This window comes from Mobula hypostoma, chromosome 30, assembly GCF_963921235.1.
Source record: "Mobula hypostoma chromosome 30, sMobHyp1.1, whole genome shotgun sequence".
In the NCBI taxonomy this organism is placed as follows: Eukaryota; Metazoa; Chordata; class Chondrichthyes; order Myliobatiformes; family Myliobatidae; genus Mobula; species Mobula hypostoma.
Window position 1 is genome coordinate 13,728,302 of NC_086126.1, and position 22,584 is coordinate 13,750,885.

Consider the following 22,584-nt stretch of genomic DNA (forward strand, 5'->3'; position numbering starts at 1 on the left):
ACATGGCTAATCATGGTCTTGACCACAATTGATCTTGGCAGATTCTACAGAAGTGGCTTGCCACTGTCTTCTTATAACATATATAACCATATAACAATTACAGCACGGAAACAGGCCATCTCGGCCCTTCTAGTCTGTGCTGAACTCTTACTCTCACTTAGTCCCAACAACCTGCACTCAGCCCATAACCCTCCATTCCTTTCCTGTCCATACATCTATCCAATTTAACTTTAAACGACAACATCGAACCTGCCTCAACCACTTCTGCTGGAAGCTCGTTCCACACAGCTACCACTCTCTGAGTAAAGAAGTTCCCCCTCATGTTACCCCTAAACTTTTGTCCTTTAACTCCCAACTCATGTCCTCTTGTTTGAATCAACCCCACTCTCAATGGAAAAAGCCTATCCACGTCAACTCTATCTATCCCCCTCATAATTTTAAACACCTCTATCAAGTCCCCCCTCAGCCTTCTATGCTCCAAAGAATAAAGACCTAACTTTTTCAACCTTTCTCTGTAACTTAGGAGATGAAACCCAGGCAACATTTTAGTAAACCTCCTCTGTACTCTCTAAACCTTATTGACATGGGTCAGAGCCGTCTCTATTTCCTGAGGAGACTGAGGTCCTTTAACATCCGCCGGACGATGCTGAGAGATGTTCTACGAGTCTGTGGTGGCCAGTGCTATCATGTTTGCTGTTGTGTGCTGGGGCAGCAGGCTGAGGGTGGCAGACACCAACAGAATCATCAAACTCATTCGTAAGGCCAGTGATGTGGGGATGGAACTGGACTCTCTCACGGTGGTGTCTGAAAAGAGGATGCTGTCCAAGTTGCATGCCATCTTGGACAATGTCTCCCATCCACTACATAATGTACTGGCTGGGCTCAGGAGTACATTCAGCCAGAGACTCATTCCACCGAGATGCAACACAGAGCGTCATAGGAAGTCATTCCTGCCTGTGGCCATCAAACTTTACAACTCCTCCCTTGGAGGGTCAGACATCCTGAGCCAATAGGCTGGTCCTGGACTTATTTCATAATTTACTGGCATAATTTACATATTACTATTTAATATTTACTACTTACTACTAGTAATAGTAGTTCTATTACTATTTATTATTTCTGGTGCAACTGTAACGAAAACCAATTTCCCCCACGATTAATAAAGTATGACTATGACTAATTCGGTGACCAGGACTGTACACAATACTCCTAATTTGGCCTCACCAATGCCTTATACAATTTCAACACTACAGTGTTGGGACAGTGTCTTACAAGATGGGTGACCTCCTCCCCACCCCCCAGGCATTATCAATAAACTTCAGAGATTTGTTTGCCTGGCGTCAGTGGTCGCATAACCAGGACTTGTGAGGTGCACCGGCGGCTCATACGACCATCCACCACCTGATCCCATGGGTTCACGTGACCCTGATCGGGGGGCTAAGCAGGGGCTACACCTCACCCAAGGGTGACCTGCAGGCTAGCAGAAGGAAGGAGCACCTCACACCTCCTTTTGTTAGGGATCCATCTCCACCCTGCCACCCTGTGGCCCAACTAAAGTTTTAAGAAGCTTCAACGCAACTTCCCAACTCAAACTCAGTGCCTTGACAAATAACGGCAAGCACGTCGTACACCTTCATTATCAACCTTTCAACCTGTGCAGCCACGTTCAGGGAGCCATGGACTTGGATTTCAAGATCCTTAAGGATGTCTGGATTAAACTCCATCTGCCACTTCTCTGCCCATATCGGCAGCGGATCGATATCCCACTGTATCCTTTGGCAACCACCCACACCACCACCAAACTTTGTATCGTCTGAGAACTTAACACCCCCACCAATCGGCACGTGCAGCTCTCCGGTGAAATGATATCGTCTCTGTTAAATAGGGGCCGTGGACAATTCTGATTTGATGGAAACAGACATGAAAGCACAGAGGAACATCTGGAGAAATTTCTGAAATGCCAGTTCGCTGCCGCTGCTACTGTGCGATCGAGAGTCTTCTGGAGGGAAGGCCCCAAAATCCTCGGCTTTGCCTGCTGCTGGCAACCGAGGGTGAGGTCAAAGCGTTCGGATAGAGATGGTGTTCGGTACTCGGTGTCGGAGGGCTGATCAGAGCTCGAAGCTTTCGGACGGCTCAGAGTCGGACTGTGGTTGGGTATGGCAGGGAGAGTTTTCTTCCTTCTCCCGCCTGCGTGAGGTGTGGGACTTTCGAGAGACATTGAACTTTTTTTTACTGTGCCATGGCCTGTTCTTCATCAAGTTATGGTATTGTTGCACTGTTGTAACTATATGTTATAATTATGTGCAAACAACAGGAATTCTGCAGATGCTGGAAATTCAAGCAACATACATCCAAGTTGCTGGTGAACACAGCAGGTCAGGCAGCATCTGTAGGAAGAGGTGCAGTCGACGTTTCAGGCTGAGACCCTTCGTCAGGACTAACTGAAGGAAGAGTGAGAAAGGGATTTGAAAGTTGGAGGGGGAGGGGGAGATCCAAAATGATAGGAAAAGACAGGAGGGGGAGGGATGGAGCCAAGAGCTGGACAGGTGATAGGCAAAAGGGGATACGAGAGGATCATGGGACAGGAGGTCCGGGAAGAAAGACAAGGGGGGGGGGTGACCCAGAGGATGGGCAAGAGGTATAGTCAGAAGGACAGAGGGAGAAAAAGGAGAGTGAGAAAGAATGTGTGCATAAAAATGAGTAACAGATGGGGTACGAGGGGGAGGTGGGGCCTTAGCGGAAGTTAGAGAAGTCGATGTTCATGCCATCAGGTTGGAGGCTACCCAGACAGAATATAAGGTGTTGTTCCTCCAACCTGAGTGTGGCTTCATCTTTACAGTAGAGGAGGCCGTGGATAGACATGTCAGAATGGGAATGGGATGTGGAATTAAAATGTGTGGCCACTGGGAGATCCTGCTTTCTCTGGCGGACAGAGCGTAGATGTTCAGCAAAGCGGTCTCCCAGTCTGCGTCGGGTCTCACCAATATATAAAAGGTCACATCGGGAGCACCGGATGTGGTTTTTGTCAGTTTTTCAGTCTTGGTCTGTCCTGTGTTTTGTGATATCACACCGGAGGAATATTGTATCATTTCTTAATGCACGCATTACTAAATGACAATAAAAGAGGACTGCGTGTCCCCATAATCTAATCTGTAAATTCATCTAGGTCATTTATACACGATGAACAGCAGAGGTTCCCTGCGGAACACCACCAGTTACAAACCTCCCGCCAAAATCAGTCCTACTGGCCACTACCCCATCTCCTATGAGCAGCTTAATTCTGAATCCAACCAACCAATTACGGATCCCATGCACCTTAATCCTCTGGATGAACGTCCCGTGAGGGACCGTTCTTTCTCCCTGGTTGCAGCAGCCAGAGCAGAAGGGAGGAGCCGGCAGCCATTTAAGAAATGTTTTCAATTAAGAGCTCATTTTTCCAGTTACAGTGCCAGAGCAGCAGAGGGGAGGAGCCGACAGCTTTTTTTTGAAAAAACTGTTTTTCTATGTAGGTATAGAAAGGAAGCAGTCTCTCCGGCCAAGGGTCCATTTTTGGGAGTGGCCTTGCTTGGGTTGCAAGTGCCGTAGCTGAGCACCAACCATGACGCTTTAGCTAAGAGTGGGTCAGAGCGGCCAAGGACTTCCTTAGGATTACTCTCTGCATTAGAGTGGCTGGGACGGCAATTTGGGCAATGACATGCAGACCCTGACAGATGTGGAGGCGGGGGGACGGAAAGACAGAGACCACTGGTGTCCTCAGTTACTTCATCCGTAGGAAGTGCGCCCAGCTGCGGCTCCTGACTCACCGTGTGAAGGAACGGGAGCCGGACAGAGACAAAATTAAAATCGGCTGGAACGCTGAGGATCAGACCTGGTCTCAATATATCGATGCAGTCACAAAGAAGGCAAGACAGCAGCTATATTTCATTAGGAGTTGGAGGAGATTTGGTTTGTCACCAAAAACACTGGCAAGTTTCTGCAGATATACAGTGGACAGCATTCTGACTGGCTACATCATCAGGGAGGCCTTCCGCACAGAATCAAAATAAGCTGCAGAGAGTTGTAAACTCAGTCAGCTCCATCACGGGCACCACCTTCCGAAGCATCCAGGGCACCTTCGAGGAGCGATGTCTTAGGAGGGCGGCGTGCATCATTAAGGACCCCCATCACCCAGGACATGCCCTCTTCTCATTGCTACCATCAGGAAGGAGGTACAGAAGCCTGAAGACACACACTCAACGATTCAGGAACAGCTTCTTCCCCTCTGCCATGCGATTCCTGAATGGACATTGAACCCATGAACACTACCTCACTACTTTTTTAACTATTTAGTATACATATCTACTGTTATGTGGTTTCTCTCTGCTATTTCACATTGCAACGTACTGCTGCATTTGTTGCAAAGGCAGCAAATCTGGCAACAGTTGCCGGTGATATTCAACGGGGTTCCGATAGCAGTTAGAGTGAAGCGGTTACACCTCGGATGCTGGCAGCAGACGGACGCTGAACACCAGGAAGAGACTGAGTGAGCAAGCGGGTAATGCAAGATTGCCCTGGCACATTCCTCCCATCCCTTGGACACTGCTGGATGGCGGTGGGGGAAGGGTGGGGGGGGGTGAGAAACGACCTTCTGGGGCTGAGTAGCAGTGCCGGGCCCTTGCCAAGACCAGTTCCCAGGCTCAGCAGGGAAGGGTAGACCACAAAACACAGAAGATTCTGCAAACGCTAGAAATCCAGAGCAACACGGCAGGTCAGGCAGCATCTATCAAAAGCCGATGTTTCGGGCCGACGCCCTTCATCGGGACTGGAGAGAAAGTGGGGCAGAAGCCAGAATAAGAAAGTGCTGGGTCAGGGGCGGCGGCGGGGGGGGTAGAGGAAGGAGTACAAGCCGGCAGGTGATAGGTGAGACCAGGTCAGGGTGGGGGGGGGGGAGAAGAAGGTAGGTAGATGGGTGTGAAGTGAGAAACTGGGAGGTGATTCCTTCCCCTTCCCCCACCTTCTTATTCTTCTTCTGGTGAGGGGTCTCAGCCCGAAACGCCGACACTTTTCTCCCCTCCATAGACGCTGCCTGACCGGCCAAGTTTCTCCAGCATTTTGTGCGTGCTGTTAGCGAGTAACAGACAGGATGGGATGGAGAGACAGGTCGAAGGGTCTTGTAGGAGTGTTAGGGGTATTAGAACATGGATCGATATACAAAACTATAACGTTGTGGTTGACATGGTCAAGACTGGATAAGTAATGTTCCAAGGTGTTGATATTTCAGAGAGTGAGGTAAAGGGGAGGGGAGTGGCGGGGAATAACATTGTTCTCAGAGGGACACTGAGTAGGTAAGAATAGGACTCGGATGGGACTGCCCAATTGCCACCAGGACACTGAGAAGGACAGGCAGGAAGATCAGGGGGAAGGTATAACAACGACAGGATTGTCGTGGGTGACCTCTGCTGGCTGCCCCACGGCAGGACGGAGAGATTTTTAAACAGATGAGCTTTGTTTGTCACACGCACACCGGGACACACGCTGAAACACTTCGTTTTGCACAACAACCGACACGGTCCCAGACGCGCTGGCGGCAGCCTGCAAGTGTCGCCGCGCTTCCGGTGCCAACGCAGCGTGCCCTCGACTAACGCTGACCTGCACGACCCTGGAATGGGGGGAGGAAAGCGGGGCAGCCGGGGGGGGGGGGAGGAAACCCACACCGCCAACACGGGGAGAACGAGCAAGCTCCTCGCGCACAGCAGCGGGCATTAAAGCCAGCGGCGTAAAACCTTGCGCCAGCTGCTGCTGTGCCACCCTGAGGAGGAGGAAGCTTGGCAGAGAGTACAAAAGATCAACAGGATGTGGCTACGAGGAAAGGTTGGACACACTCAGCGTTGGCGGGGAGGTTTATAAAATCATAAGAGGCACAGATAGGGTAGATAGTCAAGACAGAAATGTCAAGAGCACAGCTGAAGGTAAGGGGCGCAGGTGTGGATAGGAATTTAAAGGAGGTGTGCTGAACTCACAAAGCGGTAGGTGAGTGGTAATGAGGTGGTGGAAGCAGGTATCATAGAGTGGCATTTACGATACACATTCAGGGCATGCAGGGGTATATTTCGCATGCAGGCAGGTGGGGTTAGTTTAATTCGGACTCATGGTTGGCACAGTCATGATGGGCAGAAGGGCCTGTTCTCTCGTTCCACGTGACAAGCTGTTAAAGCTACCCATCTGGTTCACTGCCGTTCTCCCGGGAAACGAAGTCGGCCCCTCCAGCCGTGATACTAGATCCACGTCCCTGAGAATGAGTCAACCCCGTGATATCCGACGCTGCCCAAGCCAAGAGCAGCAGAGGTACGGGGGGGGGGGTCTAGGGGTTAGAAGGGGTTTGCCCCAACGGGCTTGGAAGGCAAGGAACAACTGTACGTGCTGCTGGAGAACTGTGCACAATTTTGGTTTAATGCTGAAAAATGTGAGGTGCTACATATTGGTAGGACTCATCAAAATAGGACATACATGGTAAATGGTAGGGCATTAAAGAATGCAGTAGAACAGAGGTATCTAGGAATAATGGTGCATAGTTCCCTGAAGGTGGAATCTCATGTCGATAGGGTGAAGCAAAAAGCTTTTGGTATGCTGGCCTTTATAAATCAGAGCATTGAGTATAGGAGTTGGGATGTAATGCTGAGATTGTATAAGGCATTGGTGAGGCCAAATTTGGAGTATTGTGTACAGTTCTGGTCACCGAATTATAGGAAAGATGTCAATAAAATTAAGAGTAAATGTTGCCTGGGTTTCATCTCCTAAGTTACAGAGAAAAGTTGAACAAGTTGAGTCTTTATTCTTTGGAGCGTAGAAGGTTGAGCGGGGGACTTGATAGAGGTGTTTAAAATTATGAGGCGGATTGATAGAGTTGACGTGGATACGCTTTTTCCATTGAGAGTGGGGAAGATTCAAACAAGAGGACATGAGTTGAGAGTTAAAGGGCAAAGGTTTAGGGGTAACATGAGGGGGAACTTCTTTACTCAGAGAGTGGTAGCTGTGTGGAACGAGCTTCCGGCAGAAGTGGTAGAGGCAGGTTCAATGTTGTCGTTTAAAGTTAAATTAGATAGATATATGGACAGGAAAGGAACGGAGGGTTATGGGCTGAGTGCAGGTTGGTGGGACTAGGTGAGAGTAAGAGTTCGGCACGGACTAGAAGGGCCGAGATGGCCTGTCTCCGTGCTGTAATTGTTATATGGTTTACATGGTTATTTAAGAAAAATGCCAGTCGACGGCGTAGTGGCATCTGCACTGGATTTCAAGGCAAGTGGTCCTGGGGTTTGAATCCGGTTGGATCCTTGAACGCTTTCCATCCGTGCTGGGTTAACCGTCACGCTAGCAACTCGGCCTCGTAAAAGAATTTTAAAAATGGCAAGGCTGCCACCCGAAGTGCCACAAGGCACAGAGAGGAACAACAATTTAAGACAATGAAAATAAACGTTGTCAGCAGCTCCAAAGGGTTCATCCAGCCAAGTCCAGGAAAGAGGGTTGTCCAATCAAAAGTGATAAGAAAAAATTAGATCCATATTCTTTGGACTTGAGAATGACCTCCAAGAGGACTACAAACTTGTGGTAGGGTTTGGAGGCTTGCGTGCCTCAAAGACCAGGAGATCGATGTTGGCCAGAGTCGGGGCTTTGTGCTTTGGTTCTTGGTAGGGTCACCCATGCCGAACAGGTCAAAGGGTAGAGGCCAAGTGGTCCAAGTTCAGGCGTTCAGCTCAGAGCTGACAACCCTGACAGGTCAAACAAAACTGTTACGGAAACAGCAATGAAGAATCCTTCTACATCTGAGTGCGACGGTATTCCTGAGTCTCCACCCGGGACTTGCGTGACAGGAGTGAAAACTGAGAGGAAGCTACTGCCACGATGAAGGAAGCCCTGAACACCGCCAGTGACGGAGGACCTTCATTGCTGCCCAGCGGCGAAACAGGCAGTTAGTAAGTGAGTACGGAAAATAGGGTGTGGTCTTACGGACACATATAGGATCCTTAGGGGCTTAGAAATGTGAGTGGGGGGGGGAATCTCATTGAAATCTACAAATAGTGAAAGCCTAGATAGAGTGGATGTGGAGAGGATGATTCCTATGGTGGGGGGGTCTAGGACCAAGCTGCAGAGTCTCAGGATTGAAGGACATTCCTTTAGAACAGAGATGGCTTGAGAGACGTTGAACTGTTTGCACCAAGTGAGAGGAAACTGAATGAGGAGAGGGACTTACAGGATTGGAGCAGGGGAAAGGAATGGTCGGCGATCATTTAAATTTGAAGTGTGGAGGCGCTACTTCGCATGGATTCGAAGAGGAGGATGAAAGATCAGGGGATTGAGAGCTGAGGGCAGGAGAAGACCAGCCAGGATCACGTTGAGGGGCAGAGTGGCCTACACCTGCTGTTTTCATGCATACCCACATTCAATATGGGCTAGTAAGGATGCAGGTGAAACGAAGGCTGGTGGACTTGTGGAAAATGTAGAAGGTTATTGCAGGTTACAATGGAAGATTGATAGGATGCAGAGCTGGGGCTAAGAAGTGGTAGATGGAGTTCACTCTGGAAAAGTATGAAGTGATTGACTTTGGAAGCTGAAATGGCATGATTTTTAGCAACATGGAGGAACAGAGGGATGGTGGGATACACGTCCATAGATCCCTCAAAGTTGCCACACAAGTTGGTAAGGTGGTTAAGAAGACATGTGGTGCGTTGCCTTCATTAGTCAGGGTATTAGAGCCAAGAGGTAATGTTGCAGCTCCTTAAAACTCTGGTCTGGAGGGTTATGGACTGGGTGCAGATCGATGGGACTAGTGGAATAAAGTTTCGGCACAGACTAGAGGGGCTGAATGGCCTGTTCTCTGTGCTGTAGTGTTCTATGGTTACACCACACTAGGAGTATTGTGTTCAGTCCTGGTCACCTCATAATAGGAAGGGTGTGGAAGCTTTAGAGGAGGTGCAGAGGAGATTTTACCAGGAGGTTGCCTGGGTTAGAGAGCATGTCATGGTCATAGAACCAGGCCATTCGGCCCATCTAGTCAGTGCCTTCTCCCATTGACTTGCACCAGGAACAAATCCCTCCATACCCTTCCCATCCTTGTACCTATGCAAAATTCTCTGAAGTGACCTATGAAGATAGGTCGAGTGAGACAAGGCTTTTTTTCTTTGGAGTGAAGGAGAAGCGACTGGATAGAGGTGTACAAGATAATAAGAGGCATAGATCAAGTGGACAGCCAGAGACTTTTTCCTAGGACGAAAATGTTAGCCAGCTTATACCGGGGGACATAATTTTAAGGTAAACTGGAGGAACGTAAAGGGGGTGGGAGATGTCAGAGGTAAGTTTTTTTTTAATATATGTATACGCCGAGTTTGGTGGGTGCGTGGAACACCCTGCCACCAGGGGTGGTGGTAGAGGCAGATAAATTGGGGGGGTGGGGGGGGGCCGGGTTTCAGAGACTCTTAGATAAGCACAAGGATGATAGAAGAATGGAGAGGTACGTGGGAAGGAAGAGTCAGATTGATCTTAAAGGGTAGGTTAAAAGGTCGGTACAGCATTGTGGGGTGAAGGGCCTGTTCTATGTTTTAATACAAATCCCAAGAATAAGTTCGATCTGAGTTGTGACACAACTGCAGAAGTGAGGGTGGTGGGCAAATTCCCTGACAGGAATAACCGGCTGTAAAAGAGCGGGCGGGTTTAATAAACCAGCCGCGTTTTCCCCTGATGACAGCAAGCCGCACACTCGGTTGCTAGCCTGGTTACCGACTCGTCGCTCGCCCACCCACTCACCGCTTGGTGAACTCGTCAAAGTCTGCGAGCAGGTCGCAGATGCGCAGGCCGGTACGGGAGGCTTTCGACGCGTACACCGGGCCGATCCCTTTCTTCGTGGTTCCCAGGCTGGCGGCGGGAAGGAAAGGGGGGGGAGAAGCGTTAGAGACGGCCTGGGCCAGTGCGGCTGAGCGGAGACGCCCACGTCCCCAGTTTAGAAAGGCGCCGAGGTGCTCGGGCGGGCGCGAACTCACTTTTTGCCAGCCTGCTCCTGCCGCTGCTGCTCCTGTGCCCCGTCCACTGCCTGGTGGAAGTCAAACACTGCAAACGAGAGGAGAGTGCCCACAGGAGCTTGTTACTGAGAGTCATTGCTGGGCCCAGCTCTTGTTCACTCCACCCCCTCACTCGGGCCGGGCTCTCGTTCCCTTTATTATGGGGAGGAATTTCTTTCGCTGGAGGGGTGATGAACCTGAGGAATTCATTGCCACAGACGGCTGTGGAGGTCAAGTCATTGGGTGTACTTAAGGCAAAGGGAGGTTGATAGGTTCCGGATTTGTGAGGGTGTCAAAGGTTCCGGGGAGAAGACAGAAGAATGGGGTTGAGAAGGATAATAAGTCAGCCATGATGGAATGGTGGAGCAGACTCGATGATTATGATTATGAAGACACGCAGTCCTCTTTTATTGTCATTTAGTAATGCATGCATTACGAAATGATACAATATCTGAATAGTATTAGAGAATCTTTGCTCAGATGTGTGCTTTTTGCCGAACTGTGGTGTTGGTGTTGCAAGGAATGCCCATCTAATTAGTTAAGACACTTGCAGACTACACTAGCAGATCCTTGGACTGCGTTGGTCCTTGACAAAAACGATGCATTTTACTGTAATTTTCAATGTACACGTGACAAATAAATTTTTCGCCTTTAATATATTTAAAGTGGAGGCTGATTAGGAAGTGGGGAACAGGGTTGAGAGGAGTAATGGGTCAGCTTCGATGGAACGGCAGAGCAGACTCGATGGGTGAATGGCCTAATCCTGCTCCAATGGAAGATGGCAACAGGAACAGTGCAGCCCAGCTCTAACTAAGAATACCCTCAAGGGAAGAACAGTCTCTCCCTTTACTGCGAACTGCCTCCATCTTCCCGGGTGTCCTACGCCCAGTCCAGCCGCAGGATCCATGGGTTGGGAGCAGCTACAAACTCATCCTGGGCTAGGGTCAGGGAAAGGAAGGGGGTCAGTGCAATTCACAGACACCACTAGCACTCAGTAACCAGCGGCCAACAATCATTTACACAACAGCTTTCCTGTGGAAGAGTCTGCAGGAACAAAACCAAACACATCTTTACATCGATGAGATAGATCAAAGACCACTCCTATAAAGAGGAAAAGGATACTCCTACCCAACCACACAACCCTCAAGTATAGTTACTCCAACTCACCGATGTGTGCTCTGTCCGAGATCACCGTCCTCGATTCCCAGCCTTCCAGACCTGTGGGGTGGGGGTAGCAAGACAACAAACAAGTTTGTTAGGACTGCAGCCGATCCCTCTGAGTTGACTCAAGATTACCTACAACATATACATCTTAAAATACAGTGAAATGCATCGTTTACGTTAACAACCAACACACCCGAGGGTGTGCTGGGGGAGAGCCTGCACGTTCTGGCGCAAACGTAGCTTGTGCACGTGCTACCGCCGCTGACCAAACGCCACACGGGCGCTGCGGTCGGAGGGCGGCCTCCACACTCGAGTGAGTTCTCGCTCTCTTCTGATGGAGAGTGGGAGCCCATCGGTCCCCGAGTTTGGGGGCGGGGGGGCGCTTGGAGAAGCGACGCAGAAGGTAGTAATGTCGGCGCGAGATGCTGCTCTCTGCTCTCGCTGCGGGAGCGACTTCTCTCTCCCTCGCTGGAGAGAGAGAGCCTGCCTTAGATACCGAAGTGCCGGGTCATGAACTGTAGTTCTGGGTGGATTCTAGATCGGGGTCTCTGTGGAGTTGGGAGGGGAGGGGATTGAGTGGGAGTCGACACTCCTGCTGCTTGTGCGTGAGGGGGAAGGGGGACTTCGGGGTTCTGATGTTTCTATTCTTCATTCTATGGGGTTCCTCGTTTCGTGGCTGTCTATGAAGAGTAAGAAATTCAGGCTCTATACTGTATACATTTGAACAATGAACAACACAGAACACAACAAAACAAGCCCCATTCCTCCCTCCATGCACATACGTACACACAGTCCTCTAACCCAATGGGTCCCAACTTTTATAATGCCGTGAACCCCTGCATTAACCGAGGGGTCCATGGACTCCCTTGCTCTAACCATAAGACAGTTTGACTTCTTATGTCCCCAGCCTCGGACTCAGATTTGGATTCGAACACAGAGAGGAGAAACCCACTGGCACTTGTTTGGTTGTACTTTATCTTTCTATTTGTTCCCCTCAGAAGCACGGCACCTGGCGGGGCGGAGGGTGGGATAAAAGACAGACTCTCCACTGGAGCATTTAGAAGCTGCGCTGTCTGGCACGGAACCAAACCACACAATAGATCGAGGAACTACGCATAGTTTAATTCCCTGGCTTATTTTTAAATCAGCAATACAAATGTTCTTTGATGTTTTGTGTTCCTGGAGGACAAAAGCCTCGGTGAGTATAAACACAAGGGGTTCCGCAGATGCAGGAAGTGGAGGAGCTCAGCAGGTCAGGCAGCACCTGTGGAAGGGAACCGTCGTGGTCCCGATGAAGGGTCTCAGCCTGGAAAGACAACTATTTATTCCCCTCCGGAGACGCTGCCTGGCTTTTTGAATTCCTCCAGCAGTTTGTGAGTGTGTTGCTCAGTGGAAAATGCCTGCTTGCGTTTGTCCTATCTATACCCTCAAAATCTTGATCTCATGTCTCAACACGCAGAGGGAAGCATACCTTTTCCCTTATGAAGGTTCTTCTCAGCTTCCTCGAACAGTCCAGGAAGGTGTATAACCACCCCGTTGCCTGAAAATACACCAGGATTAGTAAAGCAACACTCCACAACACAAAGCTCACAATAATGTTGTTATTCAATATTTAAAAGATTACTAAAACATTACTATGTTGATTAAGCATTCTTTTGTTTCAAATATTCATTATGGGCTAATTCCATAAATACGTGAAGTGTGTACATCATCACTTGACCATGCGACACGTGCACGCCTGGAAGGTAAACTCGAAGTTAGCCCTGCGTTTCGACCTCCCGTGTCTTCCCTTTGAATTAGTTTAATGTTTCCAGGTTACAAAATATAACAAATACTCTTACTTTTTTAAACCATTTTTGCTTCTGTTGTTCCTTTCCACGTCTTTTGGTGCCGTGTTGCTAGCTCGACGCTCAACCCAGCACGGATGGAAAGCGTGCAGGGAACCGGCTGGATTTGAACCCGGGACCCCTGCGTGGACGCCACGACGCCACCAGCTGGCGAACAATTCCGCTCTTGGGGGCAGTAACTGAGGCTGGTGACTGCCCGGTCCGCCAGCCACAACAGCAAGCGGTGGCGGACTGTTCACCTTCTGGTATTCACTTTCCCGACAGCCACGCACTCACACCTACTACCCCCACCACCAACCCTTCAGCATATTGGGCGCCACGGTCAGCTAAACGCTATTACAGCTCGGGGCGTCGGAGATCAGCGCCGTCTGTGTGGTCCTCCCGCGACCGTTTTGAGTTTCTTCTGGGAGCTCCAGTTCCCTCCCATCTAATAGTAGGTCAATTAGTCATTATAAACTGCCCTGTGACTAGGCCAGGGTTAAACTGGGTGGCGTAGCTCGAAGGGCCAGAAGGGGCAGTTTCGCACTGTATCTAAACAACATTATAAAATACAAGACTAACAGGAACGCAAACTTCATCCGGAATCGACCTATGGAAAGAATATTTTGGTGTTTGAGTGGTAGTGGACTCAGTGAATGTTCTGGGAGCTGTGGCACCGTGGGGAGCATGCTCAGTCTGAATCATACAGCACAGAAACAGGCCCTTCGGCCCATCGAGTCCGTACTGACCACCAACCTCCCATCTACAGCAACCCAATTTTATTCGAAGTGTAGAGTAAATTTATTATCAAAGTACGTATGTATATCACCATACACCATGCGGAGATTCATTTTCTTGCGGGCATTCACATTAGAGGGGAAAAACAAGTATTAAGAAAAAGCTACACACAATCAATGGGGGGGGAGGGGGGGAGACAAACATGAGATGTAAAGAGTCCTTCAAAGTGAGTCGGTAGGTTGTGGAATCAGTTCAGAGTTGAGGTGACTGAAGTTAGCCAGGCAGGTTCAAGAGCCTGATGGTTCTAACTGTTCCTGAATCTGATGTACCTCCTTCCTGACGGCGAGGAAAGAGCACGGCCGTGACCGTGAGGGTCCTTCATCATGGATGTTGTTTTCCCCTCATACTCCCCCAACTCCCCTCCCCAATTCTGCCCCTCACGCACAAACGACGGGGAATTCTACAACACCCAATTAACCTCCTGGCCTGTAAGTGTTTGCGCTGCGGGAGGAAGCCTGCACAATCAGGAACGTGCAGGCAGGAGCCTGGATTCAGGACTTTGTATCTCCTGCCCGGTGGCAGAAGGGAGAGGAGAGAGGACGCCCGGGGTGGGCGAGTGGGGTCTTTGATTGCACTGACAAATTTATCCCTAACATCCTGCAAGAGATCTCTAAACATTGACCACATGTCCATTTCCCTGCAAAAACATCATCCCAATTCACACCCACAAGTTCTAGCCTTATAGCCTCATAGTTTGCCCTTCCCCAATTAAAAATTTTCCTGTCCTGTCTGATTCTATCCTTTTCCATAATAATGCTAAAGGCCAGGGAGTGGTGGTCACTGTCCCCCAGATGCTCACCCACTGAGAGATCTGTGACCTGACCCGGTTCATTACCTAGTACTAGATCTAGTATGGCATTCCCCCTGGTCGGCCTGTCCACATACTGTGACAGGAATCCATCCTGGACACACTTAACAAACTCTGCCCCATCTAAACCCTTGGAACTACTCAGGTGCCAATCAATATTAGGGAAGTTAGTCACCCATGATAACAACCCTGTTATTTTTGCACCTTTCCAAAATCTGCCTCCCAATCTGCTCCTCTGTATTTCTGCTGCTACCAGGGGGCCTACAGAATACCCTCAATAGAGTAACTGCTCCCTTCCTGTTCCTGACTTCCACCCATATTGACTCAAAAGAGGATCCTGCTACATTACACACCCTTTCTGTAGCTGTAATAGTATCCCTGACCAGTAATGCCACCCCTCCTCCCCTTTTTCCGCCCTCTCTATCCCTTTTAAAGCACTGAAATCCAGGAATATTGAGAATCCATTCCTGCCCTGGTGCCAGCCAAGTCTCTGTAATGGCCACTACATCATAATTCCATGTATGTATCCAGGCTCTCAGTTCATCACCTTTGTTCCTGATGCTTCTTGCATTGAGGTATACACATTTCAGCCCTTCTACCTTACTGCCTTTACACCGTTTATTCTGCTTCTCTTTCCTCAAAGCCTCTCTGTATGTTAGATCTGGCTTTACTCCATGCACTTCTTTCACTGCTCTATTGCTCTGGGTCCCATCCCCCTCGCAAATTAGTTTAAACCCTCCCGAACCATGCTAGCAAACCTACCTGCAAGGATATCCAATCTGTATAGGTCCCACCTTCCCCAGAACAGATCCCAATGATCTAAAAATCTATAACCCTGCACCCTACATCAACTCCTCAGCCACGCATTCAACTGCCATCTCCTCCAATTCTTACCATCTCTGTCACGTAGCACTGGCAGCAATCCTGAGAACGTCACCCTTGAGGTCCTGTTCTTCAGCCTTCTGCCTAATTCCTGAAACTCACACTTCAGGATCTCATCCCTCTTCCTGCCTATGTCGTTGGTACCAACATGTATCACGACTTCTGGTTGCTTTCCCTCTCTTACCAGGATGTCGTGCACCCGGTCAGAGACATCCCGGACCCTGGCACCCGGGAGGCAACAAACCATGCAGGTGTCTTTCTCACGTCCACAAAATCTCCTGTCTGCTCCCCTGACTATAGAGTCTCCAATAACGACAGCTCTCCTCTTCTCCGTCCCACCCTTCTGCACCACGGGGTCAGACTCAGTGCCGTAGGCCCTGCAACCGTGGCTCACACCCGGTCGGTCGTCCCCGCCGACAGTATCCAGGATGGTAAACATATTATTCAGGGGAATGGCTACAGGGGTGCTCTGCACTACCTGTCTGCTCACCTTCGCTTTCCCCCTTCTGACTGTCACCCAACGACCCGCTTCCGACAGCCTAGGTGTCACTACCTCCCTGTAGCTCTCATCTATGACTGCCTCATTCTCCCTTCTGAGTCAAGGTCATCCAGCTGCTGCTCCAGATTCCTTACACGGCCTTCCAGATCACCCAGCCGTATGCACTTCTGGCAGATGTGCCTCTGCGGGAGAGGGGCGTTCCCCCAAGACTGCCACGTCTCACATGGTTCCCCTGGTCCTCACCTACCACCCCACCAGCCTCCGGGTCCAACATATTATTCTCCGTAACTTCCGCCACCTCCAACGGGATCCCACCACTAAGCACATCTTTCCCTCCCCGCCTCTCTCTGCATTCCGCAGGGATCGCTCCCTACACAACTCCCTTGTCCATTCGTCCCCCCCATCCCTCCCCACTGATCTCCCTCCTGGCACTTATCCGTGTAAGCGGAACAAGTGCTACACATGCCCTTACACTTCCTCCCTTACCACCATTCAGGGCCCCAAACAGTCCTTCCAGGTGAGGCATCACTTCACCTGTGAGTCGACTGGGGTGATATACTGCATCCGGTGCTCCCGATGTGGCCTTTTATATATTGGTGAGACCCGACGCAGACTGGGAGACCGGTTTGCTGAACATCTACGCTCTGTCCGCCAGAGAAAGCAGGATCTCCCAGTGGCCACACATTTTAATTCCACATCCCATTCCCATTCTGACATGTCTATCCACGGCCTCCTCTTCTGTAAAGATGAAGCCACACTCAGGTTGGAGGAACAACACCTTATATTCCGTCTGGGTAGCCTCCAACCTGATGGCATGAACATTGACTTCTCTAACTTCCGCTAGGCCCCACCTCCCCCTCGTACCCCATCTGTTACTCATTTTTATGCACACATTCTTTCTCTCACTCTCCTTTTTCTCCCTCTGTCCCTCTGAATATACCTCTTGCCCATTCTCTGGGTCACCCCCCCCCCGTCTTTCTTCCCGGACCCCCTGTCCCATGATCCTCTCGTATCCCCTTTTGCCTATCACCTGTCCAGCTCTCGGCTCTATCCCTCCCCCTCCTGTCTTCTCCTATCATTTTGCATCTCCCCCTCCCCCTCCAGCTTTCAAATCCCTTACTCACTCTTCCTTCAGTTAGTCCTGACGAAGGGTCTGGGCCTGAAACGTCGACTGCACCTCTTCCTATAGATGCTGCTTGGCCTGCTGCGTTCACCAGCAACTTTGATGTGTGTTGCTTGAATTTCCAGCATCTGCAGAATTCCTGTTGTTTCCCCAGAAGTGATCCCAATTGTCCAAAAATCTAAAACCCTGCTCCCTGCACCAACTCCTCAGCCACGCATTCAACTGCCATCTCCTCCAATTCTTACCATCACTGTCACGTAGCACTGGCAGCAATCCTGAGAACGTCACCCTTGAGGTCCTGTTCTTCAGCCTTCTGCCTAATTCCCGAAACTCACTCTTCAGGGCCTCATCCCTCTTCCTGCCTATGTCGTTGGTGCCAACGTGTATCACAACTTCTGGCTGCTTTCCCTCTCGTACCAGGATGTTGTGCACCCGGTCAGAGACATCCCGGACCCTGGCACCCGAGAGGCTTATCTTTTATCAATGATTTTGTTCCTGTCAGGAGCAGTTTAACAGGACCTAGCTACCCCCGTCTGCTCATTCCCCTCTGCACACTCACCAATGAAAGATGTGGCATTCTTGTTGATGACGCCGCTGGGCAGGAGGTGGAAGTCGTACTCTACCGAATCTACCACGACCGTGTGCCCGGCGTTATTTCCACCCTGAGATTTGGCAGGACGCCGGTGGGGCGGGGGAGAAAAAGCACAAACAAGGGGATTGTTAAGCACGAAGGCACTCCCCACATGCCCAATTTACGCTGTCCCCGACCCGAGAAAAGACTCCCAGTCCCACCTTCCCGAACAATGAGTTCACGTCGTGATCCTGTAAGCCAACGTCAGAGTCAGGATTATTATCCCTGACGTGTGTCGTGAGGTTTGCTGTTTTGCGGCAAAAATAGAGCGCAATATGCAAAATATGTTGTAAATTATTACTGGGAAAGTATAAACAGCAAGCAGTGCAAAAGGAGACTAGAGGTGGTGAGGGGCATTCGTGAGTTCTCTGTCCATTCAGAAATCCGATGAAGTTGTTCCTAAAACATTGTGGTACAAGAAGGTAGCGCAGCAGACAGCCAGAGACTATTACAGCCCAATGTCGCAGCCCTGGTTTCCCCCCCGCAGTCTCAAGACAAACTGGTTCGTAGGTTAACTGATCCTGTCATTAGGCTCGGGTTAAATAGGTGGGTTGCTGGGCTAAATTTTTAAAAAAAAGAACCAAGAGATGTGCACTTACAACAGATGGACAGGGCTGACTGGGCCGTCCCCGACAGAGACTTTTGCTCCCAATGCAGACCGTTTTGTGTACCGCACGGACTACGGGAGCCACAGACAGCTGCTGGGGTTACTCCTGAACAAACAGCAGCGCTCGCAGAACGCTGGAGGGACTTAGCAGGTCAGTCAGCGTCTATGGAGAGGAATAAACAGTCGACATTTCGGGCCGAGGGCCCTCACTAGGACTGGAAAGGATCGGGGGGTGCGGGGGCTGAGGGGAAAGAGTCCGTGAGAGAAGAAACACTCCTGCTGACTTTTACAAGCTATCTGTTAACAGCGGGTGAATTGCTGTCTTCAGATTGTCCAGGGCACTGGCTCGTACCAGAGACATACAGCGCGAGAAAAGCCCTCTGGCCCGTGCCGTCTGTACGGATTTACTCCAACAAAAGTTTAGCCTCCCCACATTCCCACCAACTCCATCAGATTCTACATCGCACACACGCACTGGGGCATCTCCCCGACCCACAGCTCATAGGGACGTGGCAGGAAACCAGAGCAACCGGAGACAAAAACAAAAACAAGAACACACACACACACACACACACAAAACATTATAAATCAAGTTTATTGCCATCTGCACCATAAATATCTGCACGGACGCAATTAAAATCTTTACTTGCAGCAACATCAGACGAGCAATGTTCACAACAGAAACAAAATTAAGTAAGTACGAAACACACATACATATGCATTTAAATACTGATATGTACAAACATTATTAAAGATGATTAGACACAAATATTTTAATTGGGATCTTCGCGGTGGCCCAGCACTTTAATTCCCATTCTGAACTGTCAATCCATGGCCCCCTCCTGTGGCAAGATGAAGCCACCTTCAAAGTGGAGCAACCCTCTAACTATGAGTATCGATTTCTCCTTCCGGTGAACAAATTCTCTCCCCCACACCCCACAAGTTCACCACTTTGACCTTTTACTTCTTCTCACCTGCCTGCCATTCCCTCCCCCCCCGCCGGTCTCCTCCTCCTTCCCTTTCGCCTATGGCCCACCCTCCTCTCCGATCAGATTTTACTTCCTCTCCAGCCCCTGACCTTTCCCACTCACCTGGCTTCATCTAACACCCTCCAGCTCGCCTCCTTCTCCCCACTCCCGCCCCAACCTTTTTACTCTGGCTTCTTTCACCTTCCTCCTCAGTCCTGAGGAGGAGCCTCGGCCCGAAATGTTGACTGTTTGTTCATTTCCACAGATGCTGTCTGACCTGCTGAGTTCCTCCAGAGTTTTATATGTGAACTTGGATTTCCAACATCTGCAGACTGTGTGTGTGTGTGTGTGTGTGTGTGTGGTGTACTCCCTGTATACCTATGACTGTATCGTGACCCACAGCTCCAACCTGATAACTAAATTTGCCAATGACGCTATATTGCTTGGCCTTAGCTCAAACAATAACGAGGTGGCCTACAGGGAAGAAGTCATCTCCCTGACACAGTGGTCTCAAGAAAACAACCTCTCCCTCAATGTTGCATAAACAAAGGAGTTGATTGTGGATTACAGGAGGAATGGAGATGGGCTAACCCCTATTGACATCAACGGATCTGGGTTGAGAGAGTAAACAGCTTCAAGTTCCTTGGTATCTACATCACCAAGGATTTCACGTGGTCTGTACACACCGGTTGAGTGGTGAAAAAGGCACAACAGCACCTCTTTCACCTCAGACAGTTGAAGAAGTTTGGTATGGGCCCCCAAATCCTAAATACTTTCTCCAGGGGCACAATTGAGAGCATCCTGACTGGCTGCATCACTGCCTGGTACGGGAACTGTACCCCCCTCAATCGCAGGACTCTGTAGAGAGTGGTGCGGACAGCCCAGCACATCTGTAGGTGTGAACTTCCCACGATTCAGGATCATTGGGGACCCGAGTCACCCCAACCACAAACTGTTCCAGCTGCTACCATCCGGGAAACGGTACCGCAGCATAAAAGCCAGGACCGACAGGCTCCGGGACAGCTTCTTCCACCAGGCCGTCAGACTGATGAACTCACGCTGATTAGAGTGTATTTCTATATTACATTGACTGTTCTATTCATTATAAATTACTCTGATTGCACATTTAGATGGAAATGTAACGTAAAGATCCCATGCACGTGAAGGATGTAATAAATAAAGTCAATTCAATCCATATATACACATGCAGTACATATATTTATACATATATATATATTTACATACACATAACCATATACATGTAGACCACACGCGCGCGCGAATTTGATCCGGGTCACTGGGGAATGGCTCCGTATAAAATACGCAACGAACGGGAGAAAATAGCATAAATTATCCTAATTATGCAAATTAAGAAGAAAACATCCACTCACCGGGCCGGAGCGAGCGAGGGGGTGTCTGACGTCACGCGGGAACTATGGCCGTGACGCGCCCCGATTATGATAATATATGCTACCCGCGCCCCGCCCACCGCTCACCTGGCAGCGGCACACCAGCTCGGCGTCCTGCGCCAGCACGTCCACCACCTTGCCCTTGCCCTCGTCCCCCCACTGGGCGCCGAGAACCACTGTCACCCGGTTGCCAGGCCCCACGCCGCCGGCCGCGGCGGGCTCTCCCGGCCGCAAGCGCTTGGGGCTGGGCGGACTGTCACTGGCCTGGCTGCACGGCCCCGAACCATTCTGCACCAGCGCCATCACCGTCTCCACGCTGACTGCCGAGCGCCCGCCCCTCCCCCCCCCACCGGAAACGGAAAACCCGCGTACCCTAGCAACCCCGGACGTCCCGCTTAAAAACAGACTTAAAAATTAGTATCTGATATTCGCTTCAGAACCAGACCCTGCCGTGACCTGCTTAAACTATCGTATTACATTTTGTTTCACAAACTGCGTCCTTCACTCTCTGTTTAACCCCGGTGTCAATCATTTGACGTCATCCCGTTCACCCGCCCAGCACACGATTTAGGGAATATCTCAAAATTGCCCACCATACTTGGAAACGTTAACTGGATCGTTGCCTCCTTTTTTTATGGCAAACTGGCTGAGGATTTAAGCGCAAGAGAATGCAAAAACTGGAATATGGAGCTATATATATAGATATAAATATTTTATATATTTTCTAGAGAAGTAACCTACTCTAGAGTCTGCCGAGAATTTCCCTACCGCATAGCTCTATATTTTTCTAAGCTCCATGTACTAATCTAAGAGGCTCTTTAAAGACCCTTTTGAAAGTGGGGCCTGTTCTGATTGCTCTGGGCTCCAGGTCTGAAGGCTCTGCACCGAACTGAGGCTGTGGCCTTCTCCAGGACTCACTTTTGTTGGGTCGACTGTCCCTCTTCCTAGAGATGCTGCCTGGCCTGCTGCGTTCACCAGCAACTTTGATGCTTGTTGCTTGAATTTCCAGCATCTGCAGAATTCCTGGTGTTGGTGCTTTCTTTCGTTGTTTGCACAATTTGTTCTCTCCCTCTCCCTCTCCCTCTCCCCCTCTCTCTCCCTCTCCCTCTCCCTCTCCCCCTCTCTCTCCCTCTCCCCCTCTCTCTCCCTCTCCCTCTCCCCCTCTCTCTCCCTCTCCCTCTCCCTCTCCCCCTCTCTCTCCCTCTCCCTCTCCCTCTCCCCCTCTCTCTCCCTCTCCCTCTCCCCCTCTCTCTCCCCCTCCCTCCCTCCCTCTCCCTCTCCCTCTCCCTCTCCCTCTCCCTCTCCCTCTCCCTCTCCCCCTCCCTCCCTCTCCCTCTCCCCCTCCCTCCCTCCCTCCCTCTCCCTCTCCCCCTCCCTCCCTCCCTCCCCCTCTCCCCCTCCCTCTCCCCCTCCCCCTCCCTCCCTCCCTCTCCCCCTCCCTCCCTCCCCCCTCCCCCTCTCCCCCTCCCCCTCTCCCCCTCCCTCCCTCCCTCTCCCCCTCCCTCCCTCCCTCCCTCTCCCTCTCCCTCTCTCCCTCCCTCCCTCTCCCTCTCTCCCTCTCCCCCTCCCTCCCTCTCCCCCTCCCTCCCTCCTCCCCTCCCTCCCTCCCTCTCCCTCTCCCTCTCCCCCTCCCTCCCTCCCTCTCCCTCTCCCCCTCCCTCCCTCCCTCTCCCTCTCCCCCTCCCTCCCTCCCTCTCCCCCTCCCTCCCTCCCTCCCTCTCCCTCTCCCTCCCTCCCTCCCTCCCTCTCCCTCTCCCTCCCTCCCTCCCTCCCTCTCCCTCTCCCTCTCCCCCTCCCTCCCTCCCTCTCCCTCTCCCCCTCCCTCCCTCCCTCTCCCTCTC

At 50.6% G+C, this 22,584-nt stretch overlaps 1 protein-coding gene across 1 annotated transcript in view; it reads right to left on the reverse strand.

The window, feature by feature from the left end:
* The window catches only part of adssl (adenylosuccinate synthase, like), a 38,316-nt gene extending 17,246 nt beyond the window's left edge, over window positions 1–21,070 (reverse strand). The window contains exons 1-6 of the mRNA XM_063036174.1: window positions 20,831–21,070; window positions 17,688–17,790; window positions 12,664–12,732; window positions 11,196–11,246; window positions 10,011–10,077; window positions 9,778–9,885 (exon numbers count right to left, since the gene is read on the reverse strand). Of these exons, the coding sequence (XP_062892244.1) occupies window positions 9,778–9,885; window positions 10,011–10,077; window positions 11,196–11,246; window positions 12,664–12,732; window positions 17,688–17,790; window positions 20,831–21,046 (614 nt within the window). The 5' untranslated portion in view covers window positions 21,047–21,070. The remainder of the gene's footprint in view (window positions 1–9,777; window positions 9,886–10,010; window positions 10,078–11,195; window positions 11,247–12,663; window positions 12,733–17,687; window positions 17,791–20,830) is intronic.
* Between the last annotated feature and the right edge of the window lie 1,514 nt (window positions 21,071–22,584).